The 16,851-nt window shown below is 39.9% G+C and overlaps 2 protein-coding genes across 2 annotated transcripts; one reads left to right on the plus strand and one right to left on the minus strand.

Annotated features, from left to right (window-relative positions):
- Positions 1-316: 316 nt before the first annotated feature.
- Positions 317-5,900, minus strand: tmem231 (transmembrane protein 231). Its single transcript, XM_088939141.1, has 7 exons — positions 5,419-5,900; positions 4,688-4,854; positions 4,300-4,428; positions 3,606-3,749; positions 2,666-2,747; positions 1,964-2,069; positions 317-1,334 (listed from the first exon to the last, which is right to left on the minus strand). The coding sequence occupies exons 1-7, from the start codon at positions 5,555-5,557 to the stop codon at positions 1,172-1,174; spliced, it is 930 nt and encodes a 309-aa protein (XP_088795267.1). The 5' UTR covers positions 5,558-5,900; the 3' UTR covers positions 317-1,171.
- Positions 5,901-6,835: 935 nt separating this feature from the next.
- gabarapl2 (GABA(A) receptor-associated protein like 2) lies at positions 6,836-16,378 on the plus strand. The gene is made up of 4 exons (XM_088938963.1): positions 6,836-7,036; positions 12,374-12,429; positions 14,353-14,525; positions 15,885-16,378. Exons 1-4 carry the CDS (start codon positions 7,003-7,005, stop codon positions 15,973-15,975), a joined length of 354 nt encoding a protein of 117 aa, XP_088795089.1. The 5' UTR covers positions 6,836-7,002; the 3' UTR covers positions 15,976-16,378.
- The last annotated feature ends 473 nt before the right edge of the window (positions 16,379-16,851 follow it).

Consider the following 16,851-nt stretch of genomic DNA (forward strand, 5'->3'; position numbering starts at 1 on the left):
AATTGTATTTAAAGACGAGAACAGGACGCACTTCATTATCCCATGGGTTGTGGAACTGTGGAACATGTTTCCCACCATGTTGTTGAAACTGATACCTTGCCTTCTTTCAAGAAACAGCTGAATGAGATCCTTGGATCAATCAGAACCTTAGGTAGGTCAAAATTTCCAATGAAAAACCATTTGCCATACTCTTGCTCAAGCAAAAAAAAAAAATTTTTTAAATACTTTTTTATGGGAAATCTGGCAGCTGGCTCACAGCAGTTTGGTCCATTTAGGTTTTACAAGCTGTAGGCTGAAATACAAATCACACAGCTGAAGCAGAAAAGCAAACTGTTTTATAAATACACAGTCAAATTTTTAAATATACCATAATAATTCAACATCTTTCTGCAGTATTACTTATAAAATGTATTATTGAGAGATCTATTCAGAAACTTACATCAGCTTTTATAGAAGCCTGTAGTTTGTAAATACATTTTAAATGGTTCAATATGCTGTGTGATCAGTTTTTGTTTCATCCCAGATATGATTAATAAATATATATATCCATGAATGTGCATCATCCATAAACTAACATCCTATTATACCTGGGGCAGTATCTTGATCAATATATTCTGCCATGTACTGAAATTCTTTCACACAACTGTTTCTTTCACTCTGTATGAGGCAGATTTAAGTTTTCTGTAATGTGCAAGCTCTGTAAAGAGAGTCGTTTTCATAAAAACAAAATCATGAAACTTAAGAACATGCCTAGATAGATACTAAAGCAGGCTGACCAGGCTCCAGTATCCTTTTACTGAAGAAGGTCAGCAAAAGTAGCTGTGTTCCCCTGGGGTTAAAAAGATAGAGGACATACACTGGTTATACCCGGACATAGTACCCTTTTACTGAAGAAGGTCTACAAAACTAGCTGTGTTCCCCTGGGGTTACATACAGTAGATTGAGGACATACACTGGTTATACCCGCAGAGGATCAGGATAAGCTCTTCAGTAAATACACATCCATCCTTGTTTCTCCTTTGTTGGATTAACCTGGTCAGTAGAGCATTGAAGCATGAATCTAAAAAGTTTAGTGTTGTTGGAGTTTTCAAGTATTGTTGAATGAAAGCTCTGAAGAAATGCATACTAATGTCAACCTCAGCAGCGTCTGTCTGCAGTCTTTGGGGCTGAATTAGGATTCGTGCTGTTTGAACAGAGGGACCGTCACTGTGGGCAGTACCTGGTTCTGGAAGACAAAGATCTTGACTCTCTCAAAGACCCAGAGAAAAATGAGAAGGATGCTGACATACTGGACCCAGGCCAACTTGATCATTTCCCAGAAGCCAGGCTGATATGTACAGACGTTAAAGATCAAACTCCAAAATAAGGATCAAACATCATCATAAATCTTTGTGGCATAGTTTTTGAGTCATTACAAATCTCTAATTACACTTTTTTCAATGTGAAAGCAAATAAAGATGGAACATAAAACAATTAGTAAGGGAACTGAAATCCCAGAACGCACTTCCCAACACTGATCATTTGTTCATAAACTGCAGAAGTACTGTTTGCTATAACTATTGACATTATACTGATACTATGCTTAATCACAAATATGCTACAGTAATTTGACTTTTCTCATATGTGGAATTTCAATACAAACAGGCTCATGTCTGATCTGTCACTCAACATCATTTCTATTATGTGCAGCTGATCTCATACATCTCTTAGTCAAGAAAAAAAAGTCATAAAAACACTGAAATTATTACAAGCTGGGTGACAACTATAACAGTTAAATAAAAGATGGATAAAGCCATTGATAAATCAAAAAAACCTCAACAAACATGTTACGAATGATGTGATGTTCCCCTCAATATGTTTTTACCTTAAGTCTGGAGGCACGGTGTGGATTGTTCAAAATAAATCTGCATGAGACCTTAGAAGACAGCTGATGGTATTTATGCTGAGACACAGTAAAGGATATGTGATGATCTCCACGGGGTATCTGATGACTGCATTTATTTCAAAGGGTGCACCGGCAGCTCGGCCCAAAACCCACACAGGACTGGGGTTTGACAGCACAGTGGAAACTGTACAAAAAGACAATGTCAGTGCAAGAACCTGCACAGTGTCACAGGGGCATGACTGGCCAAAAGCCACTGGATTAGGTGTGTCTAAAATGCAGTATATATTTGATAGACTGATACTTTATTATCCAGAAGGAAATGTGGTTTGCATTGCAAAGTCCCAGAGAACATTTACCATAAGAAGCATAATTCTAACACTATGTGTCACAAACACAGAGTACCACAACGCATTGAGCTACAGAACACACACAAACAAAATCATTAATATATGCAATACAGCACTAAAAAGAACATTTAATTTTCTGGTTAAAAAAAAGAATTAATGTAAAACTGTGAAACAAGTGTTTAGGAGGTGAAAACAAAAAACACCAATAAAAGATAAAACAATAACAGTTTAATAATGCTTAATAGCTGTCACACAGCAACATAAACCTGTATTTATTTTAAGCAGCTTGTATTTTTATATTTTACTGTTTTGAGTTTTTTACAGAAATCATGAAGTCTTCTGACACATTTATGTTATTGAATTTTTTTGTTTCTACCCATAGAACTGCCCAGTGTTAAAAGTAATATACTGTACCTTCCACACTTCCACTTACCATTTCTTTCCTGATATGAACCAATGATGTTAGTCAAATCATAGGCACTTGCAAAGGGGCTGTTTCCATTGATAACAGAAACCTGCAAATGAATAGGAAGCTGTATTTTTATAGTGTCATGCAAGGAAAATAAATACTGTTGCAGGAGGAACTTACTGCTCCACCCCAGACCAGGAAAGGCTTTTTTCCAGTCCTTTCCTCCAGAGAGCACTGGATGTAGGCCATGCTTCTTTAGAGACAAAGTAACCCACTTGATTTAGAGCGTCCCAATTCTTTTTTCTTTTTAATGTGAAGTGTCATGGCTCTATTTCATGGCACCAATTACAAAAAAAGTGATTCAAGACTGAAAACATTAGGCACGTCTTTCTGCAGAATGCGGGAGGTGTCTGAAACAAGCTGCTCAGACTGTGCTGTGGAAGTCAGCTCCCTCGGATCCTTCAAAAAGCAACCAGATGGGAGTCTCAGGTCAATACATTTCTAGCAACTAAATGTCCATGACAAGCAGAACAGTCTCCGCTCGTGTGTAACATTGCTTTTATATATAAAGAAACATGATTTTTTGGTTAAAGAGGGAATCATAGAAAAACTGACAGAAGAAAAAAAGAGGTCTTCATTGGATATCACAGCCCAGCCCCATACTGTCAAAATACTGTCAAAAATCTGTCAAACAAAATAGTTCTTCTATTGAACCAACCCTGATTTCATGCTGGACCAACTCTGAGTCCATGCTGATGTACCTGCCATCATCAGTGTAACCAGAACCCAAGGCGTTTGCCTGTGGGAATGCACCCTGTCAAACATATAATGTTTCAGAATGGTTTTACTTTTATAGAATAACATAGAACAAGTATTAGCCATCTGGAATGCAGACATTTCCCAGATTACGTAGGAAACAGCACACAGATTACTTAAGAAACAGCACACACGAGCTAATTCTTACGTTATAGGTGGTGTCAAGACCTCTGTGCTTCAGTGGCTGCCTTTGCTGCAGTTTGAGGTCCCCACTGACAAAAAGTTGAGACCCTGGGACAGATGAGGAGTGCTGGATGTAGGCCATGCTCTGCATGATGAAGGTGGACATCCTCTAAAACAGAAGCAGGCAATCTTTTACTCTAGTGGTTCATTTCAAGCAGACTGCTAAACTGACATACACAGTGGCTATACAGTGGGCTCAACAATTATTGGCACCCTTGAAAAAAAGACGACCATAGATAGCCATATAAAATAAACAGCACGGACAATGAGCTATATTTTATAAAACCCCCAAAACGGGAAAACTACAAGCTTTTTATTCTAATACATTTATTTCAAAACAAATGTTTTTAAATGAGTAGTACTATTTTTTTCCTCCAAAACATAGGTGTTAAAATGATTCGATCCCCAGTTGCTAGTACTTGGTGCAACGTACTCTGGCACGGATAACAGCACAAAGCCTTTTCCTATAATGCTTAATAAGGTTGGAGAACACACCAGGAGGGATCTTAGACCATTCCTCTTATGCAGAAAGTCTCCAGGTCTTGATGTCCTTGGATCTATTCTTACAGGCTTTCCTCTTCTGTCCCCAGTTTAGAAAAGACAAGACGAGACCAAAACAGTTGTTGAAAGAGTGAAGGCACCAGGTGTGGGTGACTTACGAAGAGCTTGTAGGAGAAGGTGAGAATGAGCTGAACGCTGTACACCGACTCGCTCTGCCGCAGTGGGAGCGCCAGCCGAAGGTTCAGCTGGTCAAACTTCCCATCCTGATTCCGGTCTTCCTCTCTGGCCTGACGACACCGGGGACAAGTTACCTCCCTGCCAAGCTAGGCTATATCTCACCCCGATCCACCCCTCCTCGCGAGATTTGACAAAAACACTCCCCCAACCCAAAAAACCTGGTAAATTTCAGCAAAGAAAAACTTGATTTTTTTTTAGATTATCATGTACAAACATTGTAACTGCAACGCAGGCACTAGCAAATAACCTGAATAACTATGTCTTTAACTTTCACCAATGGCATGAAGGATCAGAGGGGAGGATACTCACGGATATTGAAGGGATTCTGAGGTTGCTACCCTGCAGATTGTTGAAATTTTGAAATGTGCTCCAGGCTACATAGTCTCCACTGGTGCTGGTTGCAGCAATTAACAACACCTGGTACTGGAACGTGATGCTGGGTTGCTCCTCATACGTGCTCAACTTTGTCCAGAAACCTGTAAATAAAACGAGAAATAAAGTCTCTTTGCGATCAGAAGATCTCTTAGAGGTGAGGACGTTCTATAAATGCCGCCAAAGAGGAACTGGGTACCAGATCACACACTAAAGTTGAAGAGACGAAATCGTTTTTTCTTACAGTCATGATAAACTGTCAAGGACGAAAGATAGTTCTAAAAAGAACTGCGTGCAAACTTCGCTTTGCATATCAGTCTACTTGTTGTACCGTGGCATTGAGTTCTAGGCATCTGTGTAACTACTATAAAGTGTCGAACAATACGATTGAAGTCGCACGGTAAGAGGGTATTCGCTACATAATAATGTTAGTTGCTAAAAAAGCACAAGATCAAGCGCCTTGGGGGCACACTTGTTGTGAAAGGCGCTATATAAAAATAAATTGAATTGAATTGAATGTCCGTGTAACACTGACAGGGCCAACAGACATAGTCGAAGCTACATCGCGGCTATCTTTGGAAAAACCCACTACTGGAAGAGGCAGGCTGGACAGACAATAACCATTCACCAAAACAACGGTCAAAAACTCAGCATAACGCTGTGCTTACCTTGGCTTCTGTAAGCCACCAGCAAAGGAGAGATGTAGGTGAGGCACAGAACGATTATGAGGAAAAGCGTGGCTTTAGTGCAGATACTGGTCTTGTACCTCAGTAAAGCAGGGTGGGAGTAAACTTCATAAATGGCCATGGAAGATCGAAACGTGTTCGAAAAAAGGAAAATAAAAAGGGAAACTAGCCTTTGAACCTAGCTAAACTTTATTCCATAGACTTTCCGTTCGTTCGCCTTTAAATCACAGCAATGAGATTAGTGGGGTTGCCGCACTCGGTAACGAGCGAATGCTAAATCGTTTCTCGATTCAAGAAGGCTCCTTGATTTTTCTTTAAATATCGAAATTCGCAAAAGCTCAAAACTAGTAAGCAACCCCGCCCCCAAATATTGGCGTTCTGAGTATTTCTAAAAACGCAACAATACAGACCCCTTCAAAAAAAAAAATGTGAAGCTGAAACCGAAGGCCGCAGTCTTTTCACGCACTTCCTGAGGTTTGGCGTCTGCGGGTTTCCATAGCCCCCCTGTTCCCTAGCAACCGGCGGCGTTTTTTTTCCCCCCACTACCCGGATGCAGCAAGAGAGGCCAGAACTATTCTACTGTATTCATCCTCACGGGCAAACCCAGTCGGAGTAATGTAAATACCAGACCTCCGCAGCCAATCCAAAATATTATCTTAATATTACGTTAACGCAACAGTTGTTCCGACTTTCTTCGCTTTTTTTTTTGAAAGAACAATAGAATTTGACACCCGAATTCCTGTTGGTGTAAAATAATCGGGGGATTGGCATGCTAACGGTTACAGAACCGCTTGCAAATCCCCAGGGCGGTTCTCCCTTAAATACAAGAAATACGGGACCTTCGAGTAACACGCGATATTAGTCACAGTCCTATTGGGTTTTATGCAGTGCTCCTACCAGCCTGTCATCTATTTTTAGGAATATTTGTAGAGGCGATCTCGGGGGGCTGTGGTTGTGTACATTAGCTCAGCTTTCAGGGAACCCAGAAGCCGACCTATGGGAGCTAGCTTTTCTGAGCTAATTCGTGCCAGTCTATTCATATTTTGTGCCTATAACGAGATTTCCCTTACCGATATTAAAACAATCATTAGGAAAACACCCAACTATCTACATCCCATCTGCTATGAACCCCCCAGTCCCACCAGAAGCATCAACATTTATATATAGAAGCGATATTACACGGTAGTAGCATCTTTATGGATTGTACTATTTTGTCACTACAGGCAATATATGCAATCTCTGATGGATAAAACTATTTTGTTGTGTTCCACTGATTATATCAATTTGGGTAAAATATTATTCTGGGGAGTTTATTATGGATGACAAACTAAGTGTATCCCCATCATTTAAAACCGTTACCCCTCCGGGTTGCCAAATGGATCCGTCCGGCGGTGACGTCATCGCAGGGCTGGACTCCGAGGGCTAACCTTGTTTTGTTACATTGTTGCTGGAATAGTTTACCCCCTTTTGTTTGTAAAAGAAACAGAAAAAATATATATATAAACGAAACCATTGTTCTCGTTTTCTTTTTCTAAGCAAAATAAGCGCCATTTGGAAGTTGCCAAAATGAAATGGATGTTTAAAGAAGACCATTCCCTAGGTAAGAGGTTTTGCAGCAAACGGAATGCTGTGTTATGATGATGTTTGCTTTCGCTTTCTTGGACCACTGTGAGGATGGCTTTGCCGTGTCAGGGCCTGGAAAAAGGGTGACCTGCGCAGAATGTTTTTTTTTTCCTATTTACCGTTTTAAATTGTTTTTCGGATTACGTCATACGTGCCTGACAGCACATTTTCTTCATATCGGAACAAATGTGGGGATTTGGGGATTTTCTCTTGAGGTGGGGAGGAGCTGACCGTAATATCTGGGTGGTGTTTTCTTCTGCAAAGACTGTATTTTGACGACCACGGGACAGCACTCATTTGTGTCGCTTTGCTAAGGACGTGACAACCGACACATTTCGCACATTCGAGCCTTTGAGACGAAACACAACCAAAAAGCTCGAGACTGTGGTTTATGTTTAGATATTTTTTGTCCAGTCAATCTTCCTTAAATTCAAACCTAAAAACCAAAAGCAGCCAGGACGTTTCACATCTCATCAATACGGTACAAGACCCAGCTATTAATTTCTCGGTCTAACCAGACCACATACTATAAACTCTGCAGGGTAGTACTTTCTAGAGTAACAAACAGAAGTGTTTTAGAAATGACACTTCAGTTATTAACAGTATTGACCGTGGTCAGATAGATATGACTACAGGCGTTGTTTTTTTACGAAGCCCTGTCATTAACTAGGGCAAAGACTGCGGTCCCTTTCAAAACATGAACCTGGGCCGAAATCTATAAACGACCTTAGGGCTAAACTGGTTTTTGAGGCCTTCAGTGACGTCATATTGTAATGATCTTTATAACCAAGAATAATAGTTTATATATATATTTGTCGGACCTTTTCAACGGGCTGTATCGCCCTCACAATGTAGTCAACAGTGATGTCTGCGTAAGAGGTTTGAAACGAGAAAGGCCATCTGCCTGATCTAGCTGGTTTGGCTACCAGTAGCAAGTTGATCACGTGATCTCACCCAGCCCCTTCTTTAAAGAAGCCGAACATCGGGTACTTTGTTCCAGACCCCGGACACCCCCACGACAGCACATTGTGTTATTGGTTAATCGTGGAATTGTTAAACGCAGCAAGAAAAGTAAACGGCTCTGTGCTGTGATCCATGAAGAGTGGCAGTTTTAGGAGGTTTGGCTATTACGTTAGCACCAACACTGTCAAGGTCTGAGCAAAATGATAGATTCCCCGTGTTAAGAAGGTTTAAAACGAGTTTAATAACTGCAAAAGCATTAATATCTTTGCAAAATTATATTAAAAGTAAGTGTGTTTTCTTGTGGGGATAAGCATTGCTAAGTGACACGATCTGATATGTGTAAAAGGGAAAACATTAACATTGACAGTAGTCTATATTTTTTTGTGTGCGGGTCAGGAGAGAGGCTAGTCTTTGTGTGTTTATCCACTGTGGTTCATTCGAAACATTCTCATTGCAGCAGAACAAAAAAGTTCTTGTTTCAGATCAACAAAAGCATAATCTGCTTGGATTAGTTTTCTTTCAGGCAGCTCAGAGATTATGTCCACATTTTAGATCACTCTTAGATCACTCTTTGTTCTAGAATATTTAATGCAGTCAAATCCTTCCTGTATGATCTATTAATGTCTTCTAAGTTCACAAAATAAAGAAGCTATTTTTTTTATCGGATCCCTATGACTTGAAGTACTAGTTGCAACTAGTGGGTTACATTTTCAAAACAATTGCAATTAATAGTTGCCATTGTATTTATACTGACCCGCAAGAAACACTTGAGTTCTGGTTTATTTATTGGTGGTCATAAGTGGTCCGTTGGCCTGGTTGTATAGTTACAATTGAAGCACTTCAAATGAAATCCTGTATCTAATTGCAGAACATATCTTAAGTGGTGTGAAGAATCCACTGCATGAATATGATTTGGGAAAATATCCCCGTTATATAGAGTTCATAAATGGGTCAGTTTGAATTAATCCCAGCCCTGAATTCATGAAGGGCATTGAACAAAAGATGCCTGACTTTCACCAACATAAATTTAGCATTTGGCTTTACATCATGATAAAATGTCATATCAGTCATGTATTGTATCTTTCTGAAAGCACCTCATTCATGTGACTGTGATGATTATCTCTAGAAGAGCAGTGATTTAGTGCAAGTAAAAATATTCACAGTCGTGCAATGTGTCTTCATTTTTAGCTTGCTAAGTTTTTTTATTTGCACATTCAACCATTTCTGTCTGAGCATTTGTCTCACACCAGAGAGTTATGTGGACTTTTATTTTGTTGGCATTACAGGGCTGCACGTTCAGTTAATTACAATTGGCAATTTGCACTCACAATACCAGTGTACAAGTGTAAAAGGGTTATTAGGGTAAAAATCAATGCAGTGCTGCTTAGATCAATGAACAGCTCAATGCTGTCTGAGTTAGGTATTCATCACAAACACACAGGTATGCAAGTGGGTTTTAACTGCTTGCAATGCGCATGCTTTTATCAGTTTAATCAGATATCCATTTGCTACTGTACGGTAGGAACAAGTTAGAAATTAGCAACCGTTTTATCTACATTCCAGTTTGATTAAAAGTTCTGAGAGGATGTCTTCAGGTTTCCCTTAAACCCCTCAAGTCATATTAGTCCACGTTTTTGTTTTTTTACAAATTAATTGCTCTGCTGCATTTCGGCTCCATTAGAGGAGAGTCTCTGAAAGGAAGCTTAAATATTATTATTGCTAAATTGGCTGCCAGCTTTATCCAAGGTGACTTAAACCTAACAATACAATTGCATTGATCACAGTGGAACAGCAGATACTTACTGTACAACGGGAAAAAAAACAGTTTTAAGTAGGGGGTCTAAGAGAAAGAGGATACTACGTAAATCTAATGTAACTTTGGTGAAATAGAACCAGGATTCCAGTTATTAGAACTATTTGAGATAATGGGTCGCACTAAGTCCGGACACAATGAATCAATGGGCTCCTGGTTTGCTTGTACAAGGGGTGCTTTCACATTTCTCCCCGAGACATTTTTGAAAAACTGGGATAGTCGAATGTGCTCTAGACCAGGGGCAAGTGTGTATGGCCCCTGAAAAAGTGCTCATCGGACTGTTGACTCCAGGTGAAGTCCTCTCCGTGTCCTGACCTGCTTTCTTTCTCCTTGTGTTTAAGAAGTCCAGGTGGGCTTGGGTGGGGGTTTTCCCCACGAAAGGGAGCTGACAAGCAGTGGATCAGAGTGGCTCAATGCACCCTGCTGGTGTCTCCTGGGCTTTTGTAGAGGGAAAACTGAAGAGAGAAGATTTTAATTATCAATAGTTTTTATTCCTCGTTGTGGTTTCTGATGCCATACTTGTGTTATCATGCACCATGACAAAATGTGCACGGTATTTTCTCACTTGTGCTGCTATGACTGTTTTGTGTTTTGCTATATTTGTCTATGGGAAAACCATAGTGCACTAGAGTAACCATTTCTTAGAAACTTTTAATTCATAAACCCATTAAAATACCCCTGCAAAACAGGGATAAAATGGGTCAAAGTGTGAAATTACATCATGATACATTTTCAGGATACTGTACATGTAGAAAAAGCTTGATAATCACAGCAGAAATGATTAAGCTTCAAGGCGTGCTTATTTGTGCTGCCATACTAAACATACAGTAGGTTTCAGCCTAATTTCCTTGTGCCCTGTTTACCATTTGAGTTAGCTGAGCTTTCTGTTTTCTTCCTCTTTGCTCAGATTCTGAATTCTCTAACATGGGCTTTAAGATGGTTGAGGTCAACAGATCAAGTGTCAAACATGTGGATACTGAGCATGTCAGGCTGGGCTGTGCCTGGGACACCTGCCACAGTGTATTTGTTTACAGTGTTACACGTGGCTCCAGACCACTGTCTCCTGATGTCTACAAAACACAGCATTTAGCAGCTTTATATATAATAAAGCTTCAGCAGTTATATATCTGTTCCTTTGCAGCTGAAAACTGTTCTGTTGAAACCTGGCCCTCCAGGTCCTCCTGTAGATTAAGTGAACACCTGCTGGAATTAATAAAAAAAAAACATTCCTAGTAATTTTAAACTCCTAAAAATATTCAGGTTTCAGTTGGGTTATAAAATGCCCACTTGAAATTAACAACATCTTGGGCCCCAAGATGTTTAATTGTGCAGTTTTCATTAGTTGATTCAATGATGCAGAAGCATAACGGAGAACTCCTTCAAAATGAAAGAGTCTTTAGAAGCAGCTTTGAGGAACTCAACATGGGAGAATATAAAGAATCTTTCACGCTGAGAAACAGCCATGAGGTCATTCACGCCTGGTGACATAAATAGTTCATACATAGGATGTAATTTTAAAGCAGTAGTTAAGAAGCAGTAAAATGATTTGCAGAGTTGAAATTTGCATTTTTTTTTTACCTCTCTAGTATTTTTATCAGGGCGGACACACATTCAGGAGGCAGTTTAGAGACTCATGTTAACCTAATCAGCATGAATTTGGACTGTTGCACTTGCAGAACATCCAAACTCCACACAGGCAGCACCAAAACGGAAAACAGAACCCTGGAGCTGTCACGCAACAGTGCTACCTACTGCACCACCATTGGTGATGTTGATGTTGTTTCTGTTAAACCTCTAAACTTCAATATTCCCATGGTAAAAGCTCTTAAAAATCAGCAACCTCAAACCCATTATGATATGTGTGCAGTTCCCAGTTCTTTTCTGGGCAAGCATTAATACAGTACGAATATCAGACAATTATGAGATTGACATACTTGCCACCTTGTTATTTGAAAATGTCAAAGGGATTATTTATTTTCAAGAAATCCATTTTATTTATTATACACAAACCCAATTTGGAGCGGTCAGTTGTGTGAAGATTTGGATCTCTGATAACGACCGCGGTGCCCACTCGGGACAGCTGTTCCTCACTTGAGAAGCTACAAGTTCCATAGTACCTGACAGACAGGATAGCGCTGACTGGATGAACGCGTGTCTCCCACTGACATCACTGTAAAACTAGAGGCGCTTGGCCAGCTGCTGGAGTTAACCCCTGCCCTGCCCTGCCTTCATGGAGGCTGTCCACTTTTGTGCCATGACTTGTAGAATCCTGGACACTGCTGGTTAGTGACACGACAAAGGCTCGAACCTGGAGCATTGTGGCCATTGAACTAAACATGTTCAGAGCAAGCACCTTAGCTGGTTGAGCTGCTCGGGACTCCCCACAGCGACTGCAAAGAGTTACTTGTGCTAAGCGCCAAATGCCACATTAATGGCTTTAGTTCCAGCGTTTTTGTAAGGTACTAGAAAACTCTTTGGGCCACAGTTGACAGCTGTGCCCCTTCTTTTCATTGGATGTTCGTTATTTCTCTTTTCCAGAGCACCGATGTGTGGAGTCGGCCAAAATCCGAACCAAGTACCCGGACAGGGTTCCGGTGAGTGTGTATACACTGTATACAATGAAGCTGTGCAGACAGCAGGACCCCATCACAACAAGAACACATGCTCAGTCCATTTCCTTCTAAAGCTCTGATCACACACCACTTTCTTTACTCAGTCTGTACAGATGTTCCGCTCTTCTGATAACTGGTCCTTTTAATTTCCCATATGAAGGATTTTAATCTCGCTGTCAAGATCTATGCGGGAGATATCATTTTTCCAAATCTCCAGGTATTGCTATATAAAGTCGTAATACATACGTGCAGAAACTAGACTGAAACAGAACACTAATAATGCGAAAACACATTTGAAAAGACTAGTTAGAGAAGGGCCAAGCATAAATATATTGCTGAATACACTATCATTATGTGCTTTGAAGTTACAGACAGATGCAGACTGAATAATAAAGATGTGTAGGTGGTTCATTATGTCTTAGTGCATTAACTATGTACAAGGCTAGACTCTTATTGTGTCCTGAGCTGTATATACAATAAAAATGTATGTACAGTCTATATTCACTTGTTAAACTGAAATCATGGGAAATTCACGTGATTAAGATCGTGGCATCACCTTCACTGGCTAGAACAATCTCAAGATCTCAGTCCTAGTGAAAACTGGATTGAAATGTATTTCAACCCCACGCAGCTTTGCCCTCATCGCATACTCATCTAAAGGAAATCCCTCTAGACCAGTGAAATAGGACTGGGCTGGAAATCATCTAGTATTTCAAAAACTTGTGAAACACTCTGGTTCAAATAAGATCAGTGTTTTCTGGTGGGGATTATTATTATTCAGTCCAGAGAGTACATTGTTATAAATACAGTGGATCTGTGCTTAGAAAGAGTTGGCGACATGGTCCTCTCTTGTGATTACCATAGATATCGTCAAGTGCAGTCAAGTGTACATTACAGTTGAAACGTTTCTTCTCCCCTGTGCACCTAAGAATGAAACGATACTGTGTTGTGTGGTGTTTTTCATTGGGCACAATAGAGAGTAATGAAAAGAATAATAATTCATAGTGAGATCCTAAGAAAACAAGTAAGGCACAGTAATCCTGTTGTATGAGGAGCCATTTGATAGTTCTGCAGGCAAGCCCCGAGACTAGGGTGGAATGCCGTAGTAGCTATACAGTTGGGCTTGGATTGTTTAAATCGGTAGGAACTACCTTGAAGAGTGCAGAGTCCAGCTGCTCCCAGCATCAAATCCATGCCATACCCTTCACAAACAGTGGCAATCCAGCCACTGGATGGGGACTAGGCTATCAATTGCTTGAGGATGAGAGCATGCAACGAGGTTCATGTTGTAATGTGGACATTATTTGGAATATAGTACAACAAACCTCTTAAGCAAATGTCATTTTGCTAATACTGATGAACTGGTACATCATTTTGAAGGGCTTCGAGTAGACCAAAATAACACTCAAGCTTCATGACACAGTTAGACAAATTGCAACGATTGGTCCTTCTGTGTGTAAATGTTGAGCCAGGGTCTCTGGGACAGCTTTAGTTCTGCAGGCAGTTTTACACACGATTCTCTGGGTCCTGGAATTGTTAGACTTTACCTACACAGTAGGTTTGGGGCAGTATGTTAATCAAAAGAAATTTAACACCTTTTTTTAAAATGCCAAGAAGGTTTCCTGAAATGCTTGAAAACAAAATGAAGAAATCTTAATTCTAAAACTATTTAAACTTTCTTCTTTTGGTCCTTTTCCTTGGCGCTATTTAGCTTGTTTGTTATGCACATGCACCTGAACGAGCCCAGCACCAGCAGAACGCTAGGTAAAGTGTTGTATTGTCGGAGGAAAAAACAGTGGTTAGATTAAATTTACACAGTGAAATTGCTTCTACATATTTGTATAGTATGCTTATTAAAAGCATCCTGTTCCAAATTCCTTGTGTGTGTGTGCACGCATATTCCAGGTGATTGTGGAGAAAGTGTCAGGCTCTCAAATCGTGGATATAGACAAGAGGAAGTACCTGGTCCCCTCCGACATCACAGTCGCCCAGTTCATGTGGATCATCAGAAAACGCATCCAGCTGCCCTCGGAGAAAGCCATCTTCCTCTTCGTAGATAAAACCGTTCCGCAGTCCAGGTGAGACAACAGCTGCTTTTTCCTCTCTGAGGAAGGGAATCTGAGCTGCCTGTTTTAGTGAGGAATCTTTGCTATAATGTTTGTCTCCCTGTAAAATCAGTACTCAAAATCAAAAATGTATTTTGTAATATGGTGGTCTATTAAATTATTTAACATATCTTAAACAAGCCACACTCTGTATTCACATTCAGATCCCCATAGGATGTAATTGAGAGTTTAATGCCTAAGTGCTTGAATATAGCACCTCACATCTTATTAGTGTGCATTGCCTTTTTCATTATACTTACAAATGGTATGAAGATTTCTTTTTGTTTAACAACATAAAATAATGACATGAAATTTTTGTAGTGTGTAAATGAATCGTAGACAGTTAAATGTGTTTTTCTTTAACACGTCTAAGCATTTTTAATCTTGGGTGCCATTTTCCCAGCTTTATCACGACTGAAGAGACTTATTCAAGCTTCAGGATGACAACAGCTGAAGCACAACGGCTGATTTTCTCACGTTGCCATTTAGGAAGTGCACCGGCTTAATCTTTTTAAACTCAAGTAAATAATTAAGAGAGAAAATCGATACAAATTCCATTTATGTTATTTCAAAATCTCCACTGTTTTATCTTTACAAGAACAATACCATAGCTTGCCAGTGAAGAGGCACTAGGTATTTTTTATAGCCTCAGCGTTAATGAGAACTAAAAGTAAACAAAAGAGCACTACACTATACTGGTCTTTTAAAATTTCCTTGAAATGAAACACTGTGTTCAGCCTCTTAATAACCTTTTGTGAGTTCAGATTATATTGACCATCATGTCCTGGGGAAACAGGTGCTGGAGAGCTGCCCCTGTTACTGAGTCACACAGCTTTTGTGCAATACAGCTCCGGGAGCAAAGATCATCCCTGCCCTAACGCATCTTTTCATTGGAAAAGATCCTTATGAGAAGGAAACAGGCTTTAATACCCTCCTCAATGCCAAGTACTGCAACTCACGTCATAACTGCTTGCCTTATCAAGCATTTAGTGAGGCTTGAGGACACATTCCTACTCGGGGTGTGAAAGTCCATGTTGGAGTCACTGTGAGTGCTGGAGGACCTCAATTTAAGGCCTTAAGATAGGTTGGAATTGGTCAGCTGCTGGCTGTTTAATTTAATAATTTGAGTGTCATGCTATACTGAAATTAACTGCAGCTCCACTATGTATTTTGATGAGTTAATTTTGTTTACCAGTTTGATGTTCTGCAAATGTTTTAATGTACCACTACGTGCCTTTAACCAGAAATTAAGGACATCATGGTCAGAAAACCTTCAGCTCGTCCAGTCCACTCCTGTAGAGTGTCTGACGTTGTCTGCATGTCTCCCTGCAGCTTGACGATGGGGCAGCTGTACGAGAAGGAGAAAGACGAAGACGGCTTTTTGTACGTTGCTTACAGTGGCGAGAACACCTTCGGCTTTTAGACACCTGCGCTTGGCTTGTAACACCGGCTGACACCCTCTCTCCTCACTCACTTCCTCTGACAAGCTTGATTGTATTATAGACATATACTTGCGTTTTGGAAAAGAAAATAAGATTGATCACTATAATAATCATATAATGGATGCATTTGTAACTTTGTTCCTGCCCCATATTGTATTTAAGCTGTATACATCGTTAGATTGTTAAATTATGTTTAAATAAGTGACTTTTCTGTTCTTATGGCTGTGAATTGTTTTGCTAGCTGTATTTTATCAGAATTGCTTGCTGTTTTTTTGTTGTTGTTTGGAGTTCTGTTTCTTTAAAAACTATATTTCAACTAAATAAGTTTAAATATTGAAAGGTAAGGTAGCTGGATGACCTAACCAATTAAAAAACTCTCAAAACTTTCTCTTGAGATTTGTTTTTAAGAAAAAAATTAATTGAATTCATATGCTAGCTCATTTATTTGAATATAAGGGAAAATGCAAACATGTTATGCTCAGTAAGATTTTCCTAAATAAATTCCTCTGTGTCAATAGTCACCAGCCCTGTGGCCAATTGTAAACACACTTTTAGCTGACATAAGGGTGTTCACACAATACAACAGTGTTGTATCATGCAATGCCCATGCAAAGGGTAACACCTTTATCTGTTTAACGTTTAAGTTTTTTTTATTTTTACACCTTGAGGTGCTGGGCTTGGACACCCACAGATTCACTGCTTTCTCAGTACAGGGCACCATTACTCGTGTTCTAACCATGTGGACTGAATTTGGGAGTTTTAGAGCCCTCGAGCAGGTCCAGCTGCACGTGCTCTGGGGTGTCATGGCTCCAACCAGTTCAAGTAATGCCCACTGGTTTCTGAGGCTGCTGTGGAAT

This window comes from Atractosteus spatula, chromosome 21 (genome assembly GCF_055471065.1).
Source record: "Atractosteus spatula isolate fAtrSpa1 chromosome 21, fAtrSpa1.hap1, whole genome shotgun sequence".
In the NCBI taxonomy this organism is placed as follows: Eukaryota; Metazoa; Chordata; class Actinopteri; order Semionotiformes; family Lepisosteidae; genus Atractosteus; species Atractosteus spatula.